Genomic DNA, 21,263 nt, shown 5'->3' with positions numbered 1-21,263 from the left:
ATCCGAGGTACAAGTTACATGGCCAGCTCGACGATATCGTCAACTTTGGAAATATCTTTACTTCTTCTTTAGCAGAAGTAAAGATCAGAGCCCGGTTTAGTTTCGGCCAAACGTATCACTATTTGATGCATGCGGGAAATCTATGCAGCTGAGATAACCGTAGAAAATGTAACGCTGCATGGAGGATCTGTACGAGGAATCTCGAACTTTGGTGCCATCGACATAAGTGGGGCTTCCCGATAGGTGCAAAAGCTTCACATTGGCGACCCACAAACCATTCCCATTACGGCGATTGAATTGCATCCACAGATAGGCCGGTTCGTGGTCTCGATCGGCGTTTGTTTCTAAGTGCCTTTACCCAACGGCGTATGCGATAAGCGCATGGTGCACGTAGAAAGACATCTTAGTTGTCGCTATCCTTTTGTGCTCCAATCAATCGTCTAACACACACTCAAATTCGGATCTTCTAAGCTTTATTAGCAACTGTTCTACCCACCCAATAGTCTGATGGAAGAAAAGAAACCTGAAATCTCGATGGCGTCGCGTAACTTCCATCACGGGCAAGGAATTGAAATGAAGGGGCCCTACGATTCATCCTCACAGGAATCGACAGCCAATCCAAACGTGGTTCTCCTCACGGACCCGAATGATTCTTCACATGGAGGGAATAGCAGTGATGAGGTTGATATGGCGAGACTGGGAAAAAAGCAAGAGTTCAAGGTCGGTGTGCCTATGACATCTCTAATTAATTTGCGGCTTGTCGCAAGCTTGGGACAATTGAAAAATGCTCGGACTAGGAAGAAGAAACTGACTAGTAGAAACCAATAGAGAAATTTCAATCTGCTCAGTACCTTGGGCTTCATCAGTATTTATATGGCAACTTGGGAATTCGTCTTAGTGTATTTCTGCCTTTTGATCTGTTCCACTTCTCCTAGAAAGAGCAAAGCTGACATCGTTACAGGTCATTAGGAGCTGGCTTATTGAATGGAGGCTTCGCGGGTCTATTTTGGGTATTTCTGGGTACTGTCATATGCTACAGCTCTCTTGTCGCAAGTCTTGCTGAAATGGCGAGCATGTAAGTGAATCGTCTAAACAAGGTGACAGCCCAGTGCTCACCAGCTCCAAGGTCACCAACTTCAGGTGGGCAATACCACTGGGTCTCTGAGTTCGCTCCTCCTCAGTACCAGAAGATCTGTTCATATGCCTCGGGATGGATGTCCACTCTTGGTTGGCTCGCCTCTGTTTCATCCTCTGTATTTGTGCTTGCGACGCTTATTCAAACACTCGTTGATGTAAAAGACAGCGATTTCTTGTTCCCAGCATGGCAATATACGCTCCTCATGTTGGCGTTTCTGATTATCACCATTTTCTTTAACACGTGGGGCGCCAAAGCATTGCCAATGATTGAGACAATTAGTTTATTCGGACATCTTGGGGGATTTTTTGTTACTATGATCGCGGTACTAGCTTTGGCTCCAAAGACTAGTGCCAAGGAGGTGTTTACTCACTTCGAAAATGGAAGTGGGTGGGGAAATATGGGGGCAAGCCTTCTCATTACGCAAGTCAGCGTTCTATATTGCAATTTGGGTGAGTCCCAACCACCTTCCGAGGATCTTAGTCGCTGTTTCTAATAGGCACCTAGGCTCCGATAGCGCGGTTCATATTGCCGAAGAAGTAGAAGACGCCTCCCGCAATGTGCCTCTGGCTATGTGGTGGTCCTTCGTGCTAAACGTCGTTATGGGTTTGGCTATGCTTCTAACGATGCTTTTCTGTATCGGACCACTTGACGTCGCCCTGGAAGCCGATGCACCATATCTCGTTCTATTCCAAAATACAGGCTCGGATGCTCTAACAACCTTCCTTCTAGTCGTCTTGCTTATCCTCATATTCTCGGGGAATATTACTGCCTTGGCCACGACGAGTAGAGAACTCTGGGCCTTCAGCAGAGACAAAGGGTTTCCATTCTCGAAATGGATTTCTAAGGTGAGTTGTTAACATTCGTAATAAGCGATGCAACGGGACTGAATAGAGTAGATGAACCACAAACGCCAAGTCCCTGACAATGCAGTCTATCTCACCTCCCTCCTCGCTGGCCTTCTCTGCCTGATAAACTTCGGCTCCAATCTCGCATTCAACATCATCATCTCGCTCACCCTACTCGCTCTACTATCAACTTACATGATATCCATTGGCTGCGTTCTCCTCCTTCGCCTCCAAGGTCGTCCTTTACCACACGCGCGATGGAGTCTTGGAAGATATGGTATACCGATCAACGCATTCGCATTTGCATACAGTGGGTTCTGCATTATTTGGTGCTGTTTCCCAGCTGAATTGCCTGTCACGCTGGAGACTGCTAATTGGGCGCCTGCTGTCTGGTTTGGTGTTATTTTGCTAGCGGTTGTGGTCTATTTTGCACATGGTAGGACGAGATATACGCCGCCGGTCGTTTTCGTAGAGGGTAGGAGAGAGGGCAGGGTTGGGTTGCAGCATGTTGATTAGAGATGGAGGTAAGTACTGTGTTTGTGATGGGTGTGATTGGAATTTTGTGGTGATGTTTGAATACTTGCTGATTTCTAAGCACCGAAGACAGTATCCAATAGCTTAACTATGAATTAAATCGGCATTTCCGATGGAGGGATAATACTGTTTCAGCGGATCTGCTAGCTAAGTAGACACCTCAATCGAATGGTGTATCAAAGTTTTCGGCATCTTTGTCACTTGGCTCTGTTCAACTCGCGACACAGATCAAGCTGAAACTTACTAACCTGAAAATTTCTGTAAACAGCTTCTGCGTGGTAGTCTTCCCCTAGTTCCGTCCCGTTCAGCGAAGCGGCCGATATCAGAAGTGGCTACTATCAAGGGACAGAACAACGCCAAGGCAGAATTTCAACGACCGCCTCTTTGCATGTCTCTGAGCATAGTCCTTCAAACTGCCGAATATCGGCGGTCAATCTCAAAGTCCGCATCCCCTATTATTCTCTTAATATCATGTACGGCTGTGATTATACATGTACTCGCTAACAAAAATCGGCCAAGTAAGACCGGCCTAACATTCTTTCCGAACAGTTTTTGAACGGCAATGACACATGAGTGTTAACCCTCTCGTCATAGAAGCCAGAGGAACGTAGAGGTTCGAATATGGTTGTTCGCTCTTGGTGGATAAACTGCGAAACTCGGTGATGATTTCCCATTTGGCAGACACAAGAATCCTAAATTTCATAGGGCTGGACATCTATTGACTGTTCCCCAATGACTATCCAATTACAGAGACAATGCTTGTCCTACGATATTGCCCGGAAAAGGAGATTAAATCTTCATGCAGCCTTACGGGTTAAATTTTAATCCTTCTGTTCTCTGGGTTGATGCTATTTATACGCTTATGGGTGATACAAGAATTCATGACTTGTTTTTTATAGCCTGTTTCGGCCCCTGAACGACGTCTCCAGTTAAGCATTTTAAAGAACCGTCAATGCTATCCTTGCGTCGCTCATCCAGTCGGTATGCAACGCCAAGGTTTCGATTGCCTAATACGGCGAAGTTCAACAGGTCTTTGAGGGGAAGCTGAGCCGCAGGTTCGGGATCTTTCCTCCACAACCAAGACAACGGAATATGCCCATATCGTAGTAAAACCTCACGTACCATGAACGCCGTTGGACTCGTACAACGGCAGCCAAGCGCGTGGTATTTACCGTATATCGAGTTGTCGTTCTTGATGAGTCGAAAAGTCACAGGTGTTTCGGGAGCGGGAAGGAGAATACGGCTGAGTGTCCGACGACATGCATCACATTAACGTCCCTCTTCGGGTTGAAAATCCACAGCCCCCATACGGGCTACGCATAGTCGTCGAAGGTTAGTGGCTGGATAGGTTTGAGCAAAGGATCACTGCTGACAGGAACTACAGCTCAAGGCTTCAAGCGAACCGCTCATGCCTAATGGTCGAGTCAAACGTGCGAGACGCCGTGGAGGTTTTCCTGGAGAGCCGCGTTTTCGTAGTCGCTTCATCGGGTGATACCTCTGTTATTGATCTTCTCGTTCTTCTAATGGCGCAGTTATTTTTCCTTTTGGTTTAAAAGTCTCTGAGGGCATAGCTATCACAACTCAGAATCAATTTCTGAGTTTGATATGTACGACGATCCGGAGTAGCTTTGGTTCCTGGTACCTTGCAGCAACGCTTCGTCTCGTCCCCATACTCACCCGCAGACTCGGACTTGATACTTCCCTATTTGAGAGTCACGGGCTAATCCTAAAGAATCATTGGGTCTTGCTCTAAGGCTGGAAAACACAAGCACATGGCTTGCATGGAGGAGACTATGTGGTTGCCAGGTTCCGTGACGAGGCTCCGGTGGCATTGGTTGAGGTGCGAACACTTCAGTTCCTAACCGCTAATAGTGAGTTCTGGATTTCAGGGAAAGGGTTCCCCTGAACTGACAACAAACATCCGTACCGAGTGTGGAAATTAAAGACTCTTTGGGGTTTGTATATAGCTTCATGTTTTTCTTGTGTCCCTTACCCTCTTTCACTCTCCATCTCATCCACGCTTTTCAAGCATAGTCACTCGTTCAGGATTCGTCCTAATTTTCACTCTTTTGCCCCTTACTTAATCTTCTACCTCATTAATCTCACCTCATTTCAATATGAAGTGGTCTTCGGCTTTCGCTGCCTTCTCGGCTATCGTCTCTTCGGCTCTTGCTGAAGATCTCCTCTTCCTCGATTCCCTCGTCGGTCGCGAGCAGGGAAATGCTGTCGATCTAGGATTTACCACCAAGGTGGTTACAGAAGCACAATTCCGAGCCTTGACCACTGCCGACTTTGCCTCGTTCAAAGCAATCATCTTTGGTGATGACTTTGGAGCAAGCAACCAAGCTCAACTGCAAGTTCTCATTGACACGAAGAACGTCTGGGGTCCGGCTGTGACTGGAAACATCATTATCCATGGTGAGATGTTCTGAATAGCTATTGCGGAAGGCTTTTACTAATCCAAGAGCAATATAGGTGCTGATCAATCCAACCACGCCAAAGATGTTTTGATCAACAACTCGATCAAGTTTGCTGCCTCTGGCAAATCCCTCAGTGGTGCTTCCAATACAGGTCTCTACTTCTCACTCTCTCAATACTATGACAACATCGCAGTGTCCAATGTCGACGCTCTTTCGTACTTCGGAACCTTCGAAGTTCGAGGCAAACTCTCCTGCTATGACAAGGTTCACATCGTCGCATCTTCCCCAGCAATCGATACCCTCACTGATGCCTATCTTTCCAACTGGGGCTGCTCTGTTCATGAAGCTTTCTCTGTCTACCCATCTGTTGGTATGAACGGTTTCCAGGCTATTGCCATCGCTGATGGTGTTGTCTTCCCTGGTACTCAAACATATGGTGACGGACACTCGGGTCTTCCATACATCATCACTCGTGGTGCTACTCCAGCCGGGTGTGGCGACGGGAAATGGGATACTGCTATCGGAGAGGAATGCGATGATGGAAACGTCGTTGATGGTGATGGATGCTCTAAATCTTGCAAGTGTGAAAGCGGTCTGCCAAAGGGTGATGGAACTTGCTATCTAAGCAACACCACCATTCCTATTCAACCATCTGGGCCAATCAAACCAACTGGATATACCAACAGCTCCAGCGCAGTGTAAGTCTTCCGTCGCGGCATAATTCTGAGTAAACCTAACGATATTGCAGTATTCCAGGTGGACCAACAACCACTCCTCCATACCCAGTGACGACTCCTCCACCACCATATGTCACCCCCGCGGTCCCAACTGTCTCCTGCATTGGTGTTGAAATTGTCGTCTCTGTGACCGTCACCGAACTCTGCTCCACCATTGCTCCAGGATCAACCGTTACCTCGACCATCACATCAGCATTGGCCACTTACCAAAAGCCAATCTACAATACCTACATCGCAACAGCACCATGTTACGTCTGCGCATTATCTTCCCAATCCATTGCCTACACCGCATTCATAACCGCAACCTCTACATACTGCCCTGCATGCGCAACACCACCGGCACCAGCGACAATCTACCCATGCGCAAACTGCCCTGGCACAACTCTCACAGCAGTCTGCCCTTGGGCCACAACCCCAGCCTTCAGCCAAGCAGCAGTCTACACTTCCTACTCGGCCATGAGCGAGATGCCAGCATGCACCACATGTCAATACACACCAACCGTCACCCCATCAATCGTGTACACCACACCTGCAGCAAAGAGCCCATTCTGCAGCTCCTGCGCCGCGACGACCAGCACATATGCCGGCGTCCAATACACGCCTACACCCTCCGGGCCAGTGCAATTCACTGGTGCTGCTTCCAAGAGCACCCCGGGCTCGATGATGGCTTTGATCGCTGTCTTCGGAGCTGGAGCCCTCGGCGCAGTGGCTTTGGTGTTGTAGGTTCGAGGCGCTTAAGTCCGACGTTTGAAAGTAATCAAATATAGTTACCCCATGTAGCTTTTTCTCTTTCGGCATCGGAGTAGCTGTACTTGCGCATACCCATATTGGACTTGCCTTTGCGTTTCCGTACTTTCGATGTGTATGGATGAATGACATTTTTGAGGTTGGATTAAAGGGAGTTTCTATTTCTGCTTTTGGATTTCCGTGGGGTTATAAGGGGGGATTTGTACGATTATTAACCTTATACTAAAACAAGAACGTAGATACGACGACTTCATGAATGAGAATATCATATGTTGTACCTACTACACCAATTCCCCAAGAAAAAGCAAACATTGACATCATTTTGAATTTGTCGAGAATAGAAATTGCTATGTTTCTTCAGAACGTGATACATGCCCGAAACGGAAAATGCACCCAACCAACTGCAGTTAGTAACAGGACGCACCCATACAATCCCCAGGAACTCGGGACCATGGCTTGTGCATCCTGTTACACAAACTCCTCACACCACCTATATTAGAGTAGGACATGGCATAATAGAGTTGGACATGCAAACAACAAGTTTAGGCTTCGGGCATAAAACGATGGCGTATAGGGACACGGCTACCGCACCCACAACCAATCGGAAAGACAACGCATATGCATGAGTTTTGCGAGAGGAAGACTATACGTACGGTCGTATATCACATATATTTCCCGCCCCATGAGTTTCCCATAACGGAAGTCGCTGTGCATCGACGATGTAAGAGACATATTAGGGGTGGGAGTTGTTGTGTTACCGAGTGCAAAGCAGGCATTTGCTATCCATGACTTCACGTCGGCATTTGTTCCTCATTGCAGTAAAATCGCTCGATCTGTGTGTATGAGGCTCAAGATGCCGAGAAAGGGATATGTTACGGCCTATCGCAGCACCGCATCTCTGCGAGGCAAGCGAGAGCGAGCCAGGCGAGGAGGCGGCTCGAGGGCGGCAAGGGGTGGAAGGAATGTATTCTTATTGACTGCCTTGAGTATCTGCTACCATGTGATTTAATACCGTTCTTCAATCAGACTATAAGACTGCTGTCATGCCGAGTATACTCTTGGTAAAGTTTGGGAATATTTGTGCCCAGCGTTTTGTATGCGATAGTCGTGTAACCGCACCACCACCTGACTGCATAAATCCGGGCGACCAACACATTGGAATTGAGGAGCTGCATGAAGAAGCTCTTGCTTTTTCTTCACTTTTCTTACCGGACTGCTTGCAAAAGGGGAAGGAAATACATCCCACCATTTACATCAACACTTGCCGCGACGAAGAATCATGATGGCTTCCTCGACCATGCTAGCACCACCCAGTCCAGTCACCCAGGCTCTATACCAAATCCCAGCTGCAGTCCACAGCCGAAAGAGCTGTCCCTTTCACGATGAAATATCACTCAAGTCATGCTCGGGATTGCAGAAGAAAGGAGGACCCTGTATCGTCAAAGCCGTCGAACGGATGAACGATGGGCTGCCCACCTGTAAGAGACATCGAGAGCAAGTCCGCATCGCAACTGTTTGCAATGCGCCTATGCCATGTGGTTTCCCTTGCGGAGCGTTGGTCGAGAAACGTCCTCACGCGTATCAACTATGCTATCGGCACTGGAGTTACGGGCCTTGCTACTTCTTGCAGCTTCCCTTGGAGTTGAGGTGTCGGATATATGATTTGTTGTTTCCAAATTCCCTGGTCTCAGCAAGGTTCCAGAACTTGCCTGGTGCTTCCGAGCGGACTTTCCCTTCCATCTTGAGGGCCAATCGCCAAATCCATAGCGAAGCTGCCTATACCCTCTATGGCCGGAGAACGTTTGTGATAGAAATCTCCAGGTTCACATTCACCATGTGTAACTCGTCGTCACGCCATGGATCTCAACCAAACCCGTTATATAACCCCACGGCCCATGTGATGGGTTTTCATAACGTTGGAAGCCATGCCTTACAGGACTATCAATTACAGCTCATGCTACTGGAACGGCAAAACAAAGTCAGGTTGATGATGGCGAGGCAGCAGCTGGGGGCATCATCCACCAATCCGCCTCCCATCTCTTCCACCTCATTCGAGAATCGTATGGTAAACTCGACTTTGCAATCGCCTATTCCGTACACTTTGGAATCTCATGGGCCAGCATGGATACCTCCACTTAGCTCAAATTATTTTAATATGATTCGCTCTTTTCGTGTCGTGCTGGAAGTGCCCATGGAAGGCAGTGCAGCCGCGGCTCGACGAGGTACGAACGTAAATGAACAAGAAGAAGAAGACAACAAAGAGTACGAAAGAATGATTTACGACTTTTGCGACCATATTCATCGCTTGATGGGAAGATTGCAATCTTCGTCGAGAAAAAGCTTAGAGCTGCTTGTCCAAATAAATGTCGCTCGACAATATGAGAGTCTGGAACTTGCGCAGAACCACCTTAGCCTTCTACTCAACACTTTCAAAGCTCTCGATGAACCTGTGCGTGTTGAACTAGGACGACTCGGCGAGAGCTTTTGCGGCCTCGCAGAAGAAGAGTTCTTGAAAAGTCTGGATCAGTACGAGCAAACTCCTAATGGCCGGACGGTAATGAGCGAATACTGGAAGCTTGAAAGGGTGATGGCTCGAGTATATGGGGAGTGTCCTCGTACTGTATTCCACCAGTTTAAAGATCTTCTCCACTCCGCGAGGGTTTGCAGGGAGCGCTATGATTCGGTTGGACTGACAGAGGTCTACCACACAGTCGTTGGATTATGGTCCGAGTATACAAGAAGCCAACAGTTGTTTCACAGTATTGTTGATCAAGAGTTTGCAGAGGTTCTCAAGAGGCATTGAGCTACAGAGCGAGTGCTGTCCTTTTGGCGTCACGGCTTTCGATTTGGGGTGGGAGTTTTGATTTCGTGTTTTGATGAATAATGAATGATGATAGCTTGGATAATATCTCTTTTTTCTTGTTAGCAAAGGGTGATCTAGCCGGGAGAAAGATTCTAGGGAGTATGTCGAGTATTTGGAAATGATGGAGGTGTGCAACCAGGCAGCCTGGTCCAGATCATATATCTTAATACGTACACCAGGTACTCGAGTAGCCGACTTGCGCACGAGAATGCTGCCTTTATAGTTTTCGAGAATTGATATAAGCAGCTTGAGATCTCAGAAAATGCATGAACAGATAGATGTATGTATGATCAAAAGAAAATGAAGTTTCTTGGTTTCGACGATCGTCCACTTGTTCTCGTCCCGCAAAGTGCATCCTGGGCTGCCAACAATCCGTGTCGAACGAGTCATCACCCCGCGAACCGGGAAGCAAGTTCGAAAAACATCGCATTTGACCCACCCAGACACACCGATTCTTGTGTTGGCATTCCTAGTGCAAATGTGTAGACCTTTACCAGATTTACAAGTATCAACAGCTTCATTGTTTGCTCCATATCGTTCGTGGGGTGCGCAGCAAACAGAATCTTCTCTTCTCATTCCATTGCCTGGGGAACCGATAAGCGACGATTGTTTACACCACCGACACAACGATCGATAGCGACATTGACGGCACCGATTTCCAACTACATTCCTTAGATCTTTGAGTATCTATAAACCGACATTCATTCCACGGCTATTTATCGATAGGGAATCTGCAGCAACAGCGTCATAACCACTGCGATACTTTCTCTCGGGGTTTTGGACAATAGATAGCTGCCCCTCGAGGGCCAGCGCATCAATCTATCGCCGGTATGGCTTCGACGGAAGGCCTTGCCCCAGCGGGGAGCAGTACATATTCTTCCAACACCTTATATGTTGGAGATGGGACCTGGGATTCATCGAGGAATAATTTCCTGCTGCCGAATCTTGTGGGGTTGAATTTTGACACTATGCGATATAATGGTAATGCTTTCCGTATCCATCTGTGATGGGATACTAACGAAGCTCGATAGGAATGGGGAATCGATTTAAAAATATGTCAGGATACTATAACTTGATACTAGGACACGCAATCCTCGCAGTCATAACCTTTCTCGTCATCGTCCCCTCCGCGATATTTATAGCCCGATTTCATAGAGGCACGAATGCACTGCGATGGCATATTTACTTGCAAATAATGACTGTGGCGCTTTCGACGGTGGTTCTTGTACTCGGATGGTTTGCAGTAGGACCGAACCGCAGTCTTACGAATCCTCATCACGGAATTGGTCTTGCTATTTATGTCCTGATCATGTTACAATGGCTCGGAGGGTCCTGGATATACACACGCAAGCCGAGGACACGAAAGAGACAATCTCTGAAACGATATCTACATCAATGGATTGGAAGGGCAACTGCTTTGTTAGCTATTGCGCAGGTTCCTCTTGGATTAACCCTTTATGGAAGTCCCCGCTGGACTTTCATACTATACGCTCTTTGGATGGCTTTCCTTGTTCTTCTTTATTTCATTTTATCCTATCGACGACTAGATTCACACACGGATCTTAGACGACAGAGTAGCCATGGCGGAACAGTCATTTCAGACAAGAAGTCAAGCCGATTTAAATTTTTGGGGCCATTGGCAGCTGGTGCGGGAGCGGCGGCTCTTCTTGGAAGAAGACGTCGAAGTAGGAGCAGGAGCAGAAGTAATAGTAGGACAAGGAGACATGAAGTAATACCGAGTCGACGAGGTAGCGATAGTTATGTGGACGAGAAGTTCGAAACTAGAAAACGAAAGGAAAGCGGAGGGTTCACAGATAAGCTCCTGAAAGGAGCTGCGCTGGTGGGAGCGGCAGGATTAGCAAAGAGTTTCTTCGACAGCCGCAAGAGAAAAAGCGCCGACGATGCATCTGACTATACCTCGGTAGCCCCAGATACTCCTTCAAGAAGACCGAGCCGACGACATCACCAAGAAAGTGTTATCAGCGATGAGAGTATGATGGAGCAAGGAAGAAGGCCAAGAACACCACTACTACCAGGTCCGGGTGATCCAGTTTTGGCTGCAGCGGCTATTAGTGCAGCTCAAGCTCCCACGACACCACGACCTGTCCGGCCGCATTCTGCCCGAAGATCTAGTTATGATAGTTATAGTACAGCTATCTACACCATCAGCGATTCTCCGTCGAGAATACCCCAAAAGTCTAGTGGAGCAGGGAAAGGGCTGCTAGCTGGTTTGGGTCTCGGGTGGTTTGGAAAAAAGATGGCAGATCGTAGAGCAAACAAAGAGCAAGCTCGGTTAGACAAGGAGGAGGATGCGCGATTAGAAGAGGAGAGACGGAGACGACAAAGCAGCTCACGCTTCACAGGAGACGGGTTTACAACACCTGTCCGAAAACAATATCGTCAGGGTGCGCATACGGACATGTCCTCAGACTTATCATCTATAATCCCACCTGATCCACATCAGGTGCGGCCAGGTGTTTCGAATATACCGCCAGTTCCCGTTGCTGTGAGCCAGTTCAGATCAAGACACGATATTACAGAGACAGTAGCAATGCCTCCCGCGCCGCCAGATCCACAAGGAATACTTCACCAGGAATCTGGAAGCGAAACCTACATGTCTCCAGGGGGCCATCCACATCGAAGGCCATCCGAACGAAGGCGAAGAGCAGGTGATAGAGCAGCCGCTGAAGCCGTAGCCGCAGCAGCAGGCCTAGCAGCGGAAGAGGAGAGAAGACGGCGGAGAAGCCAAAGCAGAGGAGGAGCAGGTGCCGTAGACTCACCACCCATAAGCGTCAAAGTCAAAGTCCACGGCGACAAAGACCGAAACGTCACGCTCCGCCGCCTCACCGAAGTCGAAGCAGCCGCCGAAAAAGAAGCTCAAAACGCCAAAGCGAGACGTACGAGAGCAGACAGTATGAGCAGTCTCAGCGGTAGCGACGTCCGCTCGTCTCGCCAACAACGATACCGTCGAAGCGAGCGCGCCGCTGAGCGGAGAGCGGAAAGTATAGCTCCTCCTCCACCGTTGGAACCTCCGAATCCGTCCTTCGCGGCCGGCAAGAGACCGAAGGATAGCGCGTATTATAGTGGAAGACCTGCCGAATCGCTGGGGACGAGTGTGGTGAGTCCTGATAGCCATGGGACGTGGAGCGAGATGAGTCCTTCGGGGGTGGGCAAACAGGGGAGTGAGAGTCATGAGGATAAGAGGAGGCGGAGGAGGTTAGAGCGCAATAGACAGGGTGCTGGGACGGGGAATACGGTTGATTTTACTTGAGCGTGAAGAGTTGTTTATTTTTGGATTTTGAGCGAAATGTGATACTGTGGATCTGGGATTGACGAGATGGTGTGATGACTTGATTTAGTGTTCTTGCATTGTGGGAGTTTTGGGGGTTGTATAATATGATGTGGTGTGATGTGAAAAGGGAAGGGAGGGTAGCATGGTTGTATATATGCTAGATTTGGAGGGTTTAATGATATCTTTACGTCTACTTCACCCGCTGTCTTCTCCTTCCCTTTTATCAGATTCTGCCAGTGAGATTCTGGAAATACCTCCGTGGTGCCACGTTTGACCTGGAAAAGTTGCGCTGGAGTGGGGAGTCAGTAATGTTGAGAGCGAGGAGTTGAAGATGTGAGGTTGGAGTAAATTAGTGAAGGTATGAATCTCCCTTGTTGATCTTCAGCGGAGCATTAGTTCTTGGTTAAAATACTCTCTTATATACAGGTGTCTAAAGAAGGATTTGGATATCTCCTCAGTTTATAAATGCGTGTTTGTAAATGTGGAAGATCTTCCTTGTATCGGTCGTTGAGTGGCACGTACACGAGCTGGTGGTGACAAATGACTAGGCTGTAGAATGTAGAGATTTTCATGCTGTTAGTTTGTATTCCATAACGACCGAGTATTAGTTGACGTTGGAAGTGAAGCTTTTCTTCGTCCTAGCTGGGCTGTTGATAGTGATGGATCAGAGATACATGGAGTTCATGGGTTCTGGCGTGTTCTGATCGGAATTGGGATAAAGGAATTTGGAGTGTAATTTTTGGTTCGTGTATTTGGAGGCCGAGAAATGTTTAATTTGGGGATATTTTGAAGTATGAATTTGAATACTTGTGTATGGTTTCCAGAGCAAGGAAAGGTTGACTTCACAGCATCTCATTAACTTACCAAATCCTTCAAAGGCAGTAGTGTAATAGATCCATGCCTCTTAGAACTTCCATTCATTCCTCCCTCCTAAAACAAACACTCGCAATAGTCTGTCCCTCCTCTCCTCCAAACCTAAACCTCCGATACGCAATCTCCCCCACAACTCCAAATCCCTCCCCCTCAAACCACCCCCTCAACTCCGCGGGCGTCCAATTACAACTCGTAACCAAGAACAGCCCGCCCCTCCTTACAAGCTCCATCACTCTTCCCTTATACCCTTCACACACCCTCCTTCCCTGCGCATCAACCTCGTCGCTAAGAGAAATAGCATCAAACGTGCCTTTATCAAGAACCACATCCCAACCCTCCGTTTGCTCGGCTTGAAGAATATCCTCAGGTGGCGAGCTAAGTATATCCCAATGCTGAAACGCAATATCCTTCTCATCCAACCCTTTCTGCTCCGCTAGTTTCCGCGCAAACTCCACGCTCTTGGCAGAGTAATCCACACCCAGCATCCTGCCCGTCCATTTCACTTCCTCCTCGTCCTCCTCATCCTCTCCTACTCCACGCAATCTAAAAAGCAGATGTCCATTGCCCGTCCCTAGGTCCAGAAAACTGCAATTCTCCGCCCCTGTTTCCGGGCCTAAGATCTGCTTATCCAAGATCTGTTCCGCGAGGAATGGGAGGATTTTATCTTCTGCGGCCGAATCGGCGAACCAGATTGTGCCTTCGTCGGTGGTGTCGAGGGTGTGGTTGTGGAGTTCGGTTGTGTAGAGGGTTTCCCAGCTGTGGTTGTGTGCGTGTTAGAGACTGGGATGGTTAATGAATGTGTGAGTGAGAGATTGGGTGGTGATGGGATGGCGGGGAGATGGAGGACGAAGATGGTTGTGAAGTGTATATTCGGCTGCCAGTTGAGCTTACTATTCTTTTGTGCCTAGAGGTGAGGGCTCTAGATGACTCGGTTTGTTAGCCATGTTGGAACTGTCTGGGTCTCTAAACAGGTCGTCAAACTGTTGTAGCATGGTGATGCTGTACTTGTACATCAAAATATTGAAGCAATGGCAGAAACATTGCCCCACTTTCTCGTTTTGGATTGACCGCCTCTACCCCCTTCTCGCTTCGACAGTCGGATTTGTATCAACGTCTTTGACGAACACTTCATGATATCAACGACTTCTGTTGTCTGTTTTAAGAATCATAGAAATTTATCATACTGCGGCTCTCCAAGTATCAGCACAAGTGTCTGATGCAATTGTCTTCTTTATTATCTCATAATCACTTTCTCTTGAAATATAATCGATAGGTATTCATGGTTCCATAATTTCACCAATGCCACGACCCTGATACTATCTTTAAATCGTGGTGCTCGACAGTCACAGAATTAGAGTTCCTTTCCTCCGGTAGACCCTTTGAAGTTCCTGCTAATAGTATATAACCCTCAGAAGCTTCCCAGGTCGATTTCTAAGTCAATTAGTTGCGAAACCTCGTGATGAGCAACGCATATTTGATGGCATCGATCTTGCTCCGTCGTGGGATGTCGTTCTAACATCAAGCTGCAAACTCAAATATACAGAATTTCGCCCACAGGCGTGAATGAATGCGAGAAATTGACATTTGACCTTCCCCTTCCACGACATGTCAACGTCAACCTACCATCTCAATTCGCCAAATCAGCACTTTCAGAGCTACTCATCAAGCGGTGATGCTCTCATATCAAACCAATCAAGTTAATAACGATAACCAACTAATATAGAGGGGAGGACGAGGCTTTATCATGCACTCTACCGCATACTCTATGTATCCCCACCTACAAGTACAATGATCAACCCAAATTCTCCGTTTAGGCTATTCAGTCGAACATGTGGAGAAACCGGGGAGAAAGCTTGTTACACCCAGGATAGGAGCTAGCATCTCCCGTTCAGTGATCTGCAATGAGGATGAATAATGATCGATTAAGCACTCGCTTATGGACAGAAAACATCGTCGGTGAGCTGATCGGTAAGAAGATATACTCGCGATCCCATGACAAGATGTAGATTTTCTTATGATTTAGCCAGAGACCGAATCTCAAAAGCAACGGCAATGAAAGCCTGTCATCAGCTAGCAGCATATTAGTGCTCTCGAGCAGTGATCTGTAATAAGGATGAATGATAGTTCATTCCAACTCGCTTACGTGTGATGAGCTTCACGGCAGTGCATTCGCAAGAGGACGTGCTGATGGGGGAGGTGGTGGGATAGAATATCTAATGCTCATGATTCTGCAATGATTTAGCCAAGCGCCGAATCCTAAATGCAACGACAACACGGTGTGGCATTGAGATAGCACCCGTCAGCACCCCACGAACATCTCATGCAGACCAACAGATACGATGATGTGGGAGAGGCTTGCATGATGTATGGTCGCTGCAAGTTAAGTCGGTATGTGTAAAGGATGTCAATAGAACCAAGACTTGAAGTTTGTTGGTAGAAAGCCGATGTGGAGGGGTGTCTTGTCCGTGAAAAATGGATTGCTTTCAGCTCAAGTAGGAATGCGTGAAGTCAAAGTGTGTCTAAGAAATGGGGCGAAATAATTGAACTCACGACGTCTTCTGAATGATCAGTTTATAAAGTGAACCTCCCCAGGGAGAGTGCTCTTCTCCATCTCGAAACTTCGAGGCTGGATCTTATGCAGTGCCTTGAGAGGACCGGCTTGAAAATAAAAGTTTCAAGATACAAAACGTCTCTTTGAGATCCTTTTATAGCAATTCTCAAACTCAGGACTGTTGATAGAAGAACATGAGGATATTCGGATTCTCGGCTGAACAAAGACCCGGCTGGCGTACGGACCGCGAACCCGAATTGACTGAATCCCATCGAATCAAGATATGACGATAACGGCTTTACAAGGCAACAGTGTGTAAAACAGTGTTGGCTGCTTCGTTCCCGATTCTGGTCGCTCGTGGAGTGGTTGAAACGTGGAATCAAGTGAGATGACCACTGGGATATCTCCATCTGATGTTTTTGACTACGATTTTCGGCACCGTTGCAACCTTCTGACGACAGCGTTCGCCTTGTCGCAGATTCCCGCATCAGCTGCGAGTCTGCGTCTTGATCCAAGATCCAATGTTGCATCTGAACTTTGTCAATTGTTCACGTTGTAAGTGATCTTAGGCCGAGCCGAGTGTTCCGATGATGTCTCCGCATCTCTCCACGATCCATTTTTATCTTTGCAGTGGGGTATGGAGTAAGTCGTGTTCAGCCCCATTGATTTGGAGTTTTGGGACTGTGGAGAAAAGAAGGGCCGACGAGCCTTATCTTCACTACACTTGATCGAGTTCCCGAGCTGTTGACGGCGAGGACATCATAATCCACTGTTTTGCAGAACGGACGGGTGTGTCGGTGAAGGGCGAAGCACACATCCCAATCCGAGCTGACCGCTGAAAAGAGAAATGACGGTTTCGATAGCAGGATAGATGAATAAGATACGAGGGCCGAAAGAACAATCGATTCCAGGGCTCGCATTATTAAGGGCCAACCGTCCGAGAACTTATCGATTGTCGATGCATGCTTTTTGATGAAACATAGCTGCCGAACTAAGATAGTTTATGCAAATGCGGGACAGAGAAATTCCATCAATTGAAACCCGCCGAGAGGTTTATGTCAAGTTGCGAGCCTTGACCTCGGAATCTGAAGTGTCGTTGCCAATCGGATGGACCGCCAAACCAACTTGTGGTTTGTTTGTATGATGCTATGAGGTGAAATGTATTTTGGGAACCGCACTTACTCGGAGTCTTGTTATCTCCCAGCGATAGGGTAACGAGATGCGCAAGGACTTGAAGGAGGATACTCGAGTATTGATGTCTTGTTTGATCTACCAACGCCGGCCGCTCATTCATGTGATCTCGGTGTTGTTCCCGCACTTGGATCGAGACGAGCTGAGCGACGGTCCCGCATCTTTCTTGCGCGTAGCTCAAGCTCCTCCCCCATGAGTCCATATATGTATTCCGTATTCCTTCCAGAAAAGGGCCTTTCGAGGTGTGAAGTCATCATTCTGGACTGCGGCGCAAACGATGGCCATGTCAGATCCGAATGAGGCTGCTGTTGGTGGCGTCAGGACACGCTGATTGAGTGGCCTCGCGCACGAATTGCACCCGAAGCCAGGTTTACTCAGTCTTCGGATCGTCGTTCCTTGGACTCTCTCATCGTGCCACCCCACGACCCTAATCGGCGGATCGTTGGATAAATGCAGTCGAGATGGGCGAGATGGGCGAGATGGGGACAGAGATGGGATAATAAGTTGATGCAGCCAGGGGGCCTGTTTGCCAGATGGAGTCAAACAGGCTGATCGCTTTTGACAGACGAGCGCGCCAGTTTCCTTTTTCTCCGCCATGTCGAACCCCCCATCCCAATTAAGCTGATATTCGCCTCGTTCGCGTCGACTCCACCTGTGATCAGCCAAGCAGATTAATTCTTATTTATGGCGAATCGGGTGAGGGAGGAGAGGCATGTTGTCGTCGCGGGCGTCTGAGGTTATTGGGCACTATCGCTGGGCGTTGGGTTAGAGATTCCCGAGAGTTGGTGAGAGGGGAGAGGGTGCGCCTTGCTTGATAATTGATGTTGGAGGGGAGAGAAGGTCTCTGCTTGGGACTGCACGTCGTAAGTAATGTGTCTGTGAGGGCCAGACTGCTGCCCGTAAATGGCGACATCCCGTGACGAATCCATGTATGTTTGGTAATCAATCTGTAATCAGCTGTAATCAGCTGTAATCAGATGTAATCAGTCTGTGATGTGGAGGTCGGATTGGTCTGATACCCATACCAGATCGCGGTGTTAAGTGGACCCGCCGTTTACCGTCGTCTGCCGTTTGTGGGAGTGGAGCCGAGGTGTTCTCCTTGGTACTCGTAGTCTGGTGGACCGTGACCACGATTCCGTACTCGTACTCGACCCTCCAGACTCCACCGCAGGCTCAAGCAGGCCGACATGCATTGCTGCAGACTGCAGACGGGTGTAACACTGCTCGCAAAAGGACTGGTAAAGGACTGGTAACATCCGGGAATATTTTATGACAGCCCAGCACGGCTCTGTCGGTCCTTCCACGCACAATTCTACAACGACGAACTCTTCAACGCACGCCTGCGACGCTTCACCCGCTCATCACCTTCTCCCCTCAGATCCCGTGCTCCCACTGCTCCCACTCACCCCCTTCGCCAGCTCGCGAGCACCACCGCGACCCTCCCGGCCCACGTCGTCTATTTCTCCGTGTCGTCTGATACGACAAGCGGCGGCAGTTCAGTGACAAGAGACTAACCAGTCGATCATCTGTACGAGTACCCCGTCGACACTTCTCTCTTCACACGAGAGACTAATCACTCTGGATGCCAATCTACAAACCCATCTCTGCCTGCCCCTCCTCCACTGGCACCCCCCCACGGTCTCTCATTTCTCCTTTTGTCGGGCCTCTCCCACTCTTTTGAGCCTCCTCGATCCTCGATATTCTCCGACCTCTTCAACTCTCCTCACCATTCAACATCACTTCCACACGCCACCAGGAAACACCAAGAACTGAACATTCAGGAGCTGTTCGACCTAGTATCTCATCTGGAAGTCACGCCCCGTCACCAAAACAGGTTGTGCCAATAGTAGACCGCCTGGTACGTACGGGATACACCCGAGTTCCGATCACAGCACCACCACCTAGCAGCGATGCATGCATGATTCCGAGTTTCTTTTATGTACGACTGCATCTGGCTTTTGGAGTTAAACAGGGCCCGGACTAGTATACCACGAACCAGTCAGCGGTGCGGTGACAATGTCACCTCGCGCTGATATCAACAATGAAAACCTCGCAAGTTTGGGCGTCTTTCTGGGTGTAGAGATGACCGCTAGCCCGAGGTTATCTGTGGAGGATCATTTCCAGCGTCGTGGTGAGAGATCAGATTCTGGATGGCCATTGGGAAATTGGTCAATGGCGTCCAAAGAACTCCCACAGATTCCACCGCAGGATGAGCCGCCTTCGTATGACGAGTTCTTGTCTACCAGTTTACGCCGCAAATTCAACATCCAGCCAAGAGAGGATGAAGGCCAAGAAATCTTACCGCCATATTCATGTGCTCTTTGTCTAGAAAATGTGTTCCTGAGGAAGACTGAATTACACGGTGCGATTCATAGAGCTCACGATAGAAATTGGTATCGAGAGGTCGTCAGCTTGCAAGGAACTGCTTTGACATTTTCCAAATACAAAGGCGGGAACGTATTCAAGGATGGAAAGAATGACATTCCTGTTGGAAACAAGAAAGGCGGTCTCTTGAGGAGCTACAACTTACAGCACGCCGAGGTTGGCGTTGCTGCCGATTACCTCAAGTATGTACACATGCCGTACCTTTCTTCTCCTACTAATATATACCAGGAAGCGATTCGTTATTCGTATCCGTGCCGAAGCAGATCAGTTCTTAATCGCCTGCAACACCATAGAGACATTCGTCCTATGGCTTCAATCTCTGTTTGCAGCAATCGACCTTGCCGCCCCACTTGATGATCGAGATCTTCCTCGAGATCTTTCCATTCCACGTCCTCGTCGTCGTCGAGCAGATCGAGCAGCGGATCGTACTGTCAATGAACTTCGTGAGCAGCAAGAACTTATCGCCAGAGACTATCCAAACTTAGCTACAGCATCGACGAGTAGCAGCAGTCTGGTAAGTGATTTGGATGACACAGAGAGTGTCGATGTTCAATTGGTCACTCCTGCTTTACTTAATATTCGACCACCTTCTCCGGCCCCATCCGAGCCAAGGGTTCGACCGAGTCTCCTTAGTGTTGCGTCAAGATCAAGATTATTTCAACAACACGGACCAGCGGTACCATACAATTCCACATCCAACTCCAGGGCCAACTCCAGATCGAACTCGGGCAATAGCTCATTCTCAAGGTCGGCCAATCCATCCCTTACTGAATCTGGAAAATGGAGACCTCAACATCAATGGACGCCGTTTTACGATATGTTGTACGCCAAGAGATGCATGGCCATCCTGACAAGTCGAAGCCCGAGGAAGAGTAATCTTGTAATTATTAAAGGGAAACGGTGGGTTGTCGATTGGAGTACTGGGCGACTCAAAGCGTGGAGACCAGGCATGGAAGATGGACTTCCGGATTATGATGAGAACGATTGGACTGAAGAGGAATGGATGATTGGGCAACTTGGAGAATTGATACCCATATGAGAGACGCACGGAGATGTCGTTAATGGATAGCTCACGAGCTGCTAATTATGCGACTTCCCGGATTTATCAAAGCTATCAGACCTAAAATCAACACACACCGAGATATATTATACACAATAATCACCAACGGCCTATCGAGACATCAGACAAAAACGGGAATAGGGGAATATACACCAGGAGTTTTCTAACTTACGAACGCCGGCCGGCCTTCTTATAGACGGGTATTGCAATGGGATGGAGTTTTATTATGTTTTATTTTTGAAATTCGGGGATTATTAGATGGGATGAATAAGCTACCCACGAAGAAACGTTCCGAGGAACAGGATCTTGGAGAGGCATTTTAGTCTTGCATTTGAAAACGAGCGTTTGCATTGGCATTTACATGTTTAGTTTTTGTAAGTTTAGATGAGATGAGCAGATGGGATGAAGTTGTGTTCGATACCTGGGAGGAAGGGAGGTGGGTTTTGAGGAGGAGAAAGAAGGAGGCAGTGTAGATGCAGATAGAAATTATATGTGGTCGCTGTACCAACTTCTTCTGTCAGTATTCCGAACTCGTGTGTGAATGATAGATGATGAACCCGAGTGAGTTCAACTCGATACTGAATGCTGATCTTGAGCCAACCCTCTACATGGCTGGGAAGCAAAAAC

At 48.1% G+C, this 21,263-nt stretch overlaps 7 protein-coding genes across 7 annotated transcripts; 5 read left to right on the top strand and 2 right to left on the bottom strand.

Moving 5' to 3' along the window:
* Nucleotides 1-534: 534 nt before the first annotated feature.
* GLAREA_07598 (uncharacterized protein) lies at nucleotides 535-2,499 on the top strand (the record flags this gene model as incomplete). The annotated part of the gene is made up of 6 exons (XM_008082286.1): nucleotides 535-720; nucleotides 829-899; nucleotides 962-1,075; nucleotides 1,127-1,587; nucleotides 1,643-1,987; nucleotides 2,069-2,499. The coding sequence occupies 6 exons, from the start codon at nucleotides 535-537 to the stop codon at nucleotides 2,497-2,499; spliced, it is 1,608 nt and encodes a 535-aa protein (XP_008080477.1).
* A 2,135-nt stretch (nucleotides 2,500-4,634) lies between these two features.
* Nucleotides 4,635-6,397, top strand: GLAREA_07597 (uncharacterized protein; the record flags this gene model as incomplete). Its single annotated transcript, XM_008082285.1, has 3 exons — nucleotides 4,635-4,935; nucleotides 4,993-5,635; nucleotides 5,686-6,397. The coding sequence occupies 3 exons, from the start codon at nucleotides 4,635-4,637 to the stop codon at nucleotides 6,395-6,397; spliced, it is 1,656 nt and encodes a 551-aa protein (XP_008080476.1).
* Nucleotides 6,398-7,703: 1,306 nt separating this feature from the next.
* Nucleotides 7,704-9,224, top strand: GLAREA_07596 (uncharacterized protein; the record flags this gene model as incomplete). The annotated part of the gene is made up of 1 exon (XM_008082284.1): nucleotides 7,704-9,224. The coding sequence occupies one exon, from the start codon at nucleotides 7,704-7,706 to the stop codon at nucleotides 9,222-9,224; it is 1,521 nt and encodes a 506-aa protein (XP_008080475.1).
* Nucleotides 9,225-10,114: 890 nt separating this feature from the next.
* On the top strand, nucleotides 10,115-12,555 carry GLAREA_07595 (uncharacterized protein; the record flags this gene model as incomplete). The annotated part of the gene is made up of 2 exons (XM_008082283.1): nucleotides 10,115-10,151; nucleotides 10,316-12,555. 2 exons carry the CDS (start codon nucleotides 10,115-10,117, stop codon nucleotides 12,553-12,555), a joined length of 2,277 nt encoding a protein of 758 aa, XP_008080474.1.
* Nucleotides 12,556-13,493: 938 nt separating this feature from the next.
* GLAREA_07594 (S-adenosyl-L-methionine-dependent methyltransferase) lies at nucleotides 13,494-14,393 on the bottom strand (the record flags this gene model as incomplete). Its single annotated transcript, XM_008082282.1, has 2 exons — nucleotides 13,494-14,205; nucleotides 14,341-14,393. 2 exons carry the CDS (start codon nucleotides 14,391-14,393, stop codon nucleotides 13,494-13,496), a joined length of 765 nt encoding a protein of 254 aa, XP_008080473.1.
* Nucleotides 14,394-17,368: 2,975 nt separating this feature from the next.
* GLAREA_07593 (uncharacterized protein) lies at nucleotides 17,369-17,788 on the bottom strand (the record flags this gene model as incomplete). Its single annotated transcript, XM_008082281.1, has 1 exon — nucleotides 17,369-17,788. The coding sequence occupies one exon, from the start codon at nucleotides 17,786-17,788 to the stop codon at nucleotides 17,369-17,371; it is 420 nt and encodes a 139-aa protein (XP_008080472.1).
* Nucleotides 17,789-19,207: 1,419 nt separating this feature from the next.
* On the top strand, nucleotides 19,208-20,615 carry GLAREA_07592 (PH; the record flags this gene model as incomplete). The annotated part of the gene is made up of 2 exons (XM_008082280.1): nucleotides 19,208-19,758; nucleotides 19,805-20,615. The coding sequence occupies 2 exons, from the start codon at nucleotides 19,208-19,210 to the stop codon at nucleotides 20,613-20,615; spliced, it is 1,362 nt and encodes a 453-aa protein (XP_008080471.1).
* Nucleotides 20,616-21,263: the final 648 nt, after the last annotated feature.

Source organism: Glarea lozoyensis (assembly GCF_000409485.1).
Source record: "Glarea lozoyensis ATCC 20868 chromosome Unknown GLAREA16, whole genome shotgun sequence".
NCBI classification, from domain to species: Eukaryota; Fungi; Ascomycota; class Leotiomycetes; order Helotiales; family Helotiaceae; genus Glarea; species Glarea lozoyensis.
Note: the sequence above shows the minus strand (reverse complement) of the source record. Positions and strands in the feature narration are given on the sequence as shown.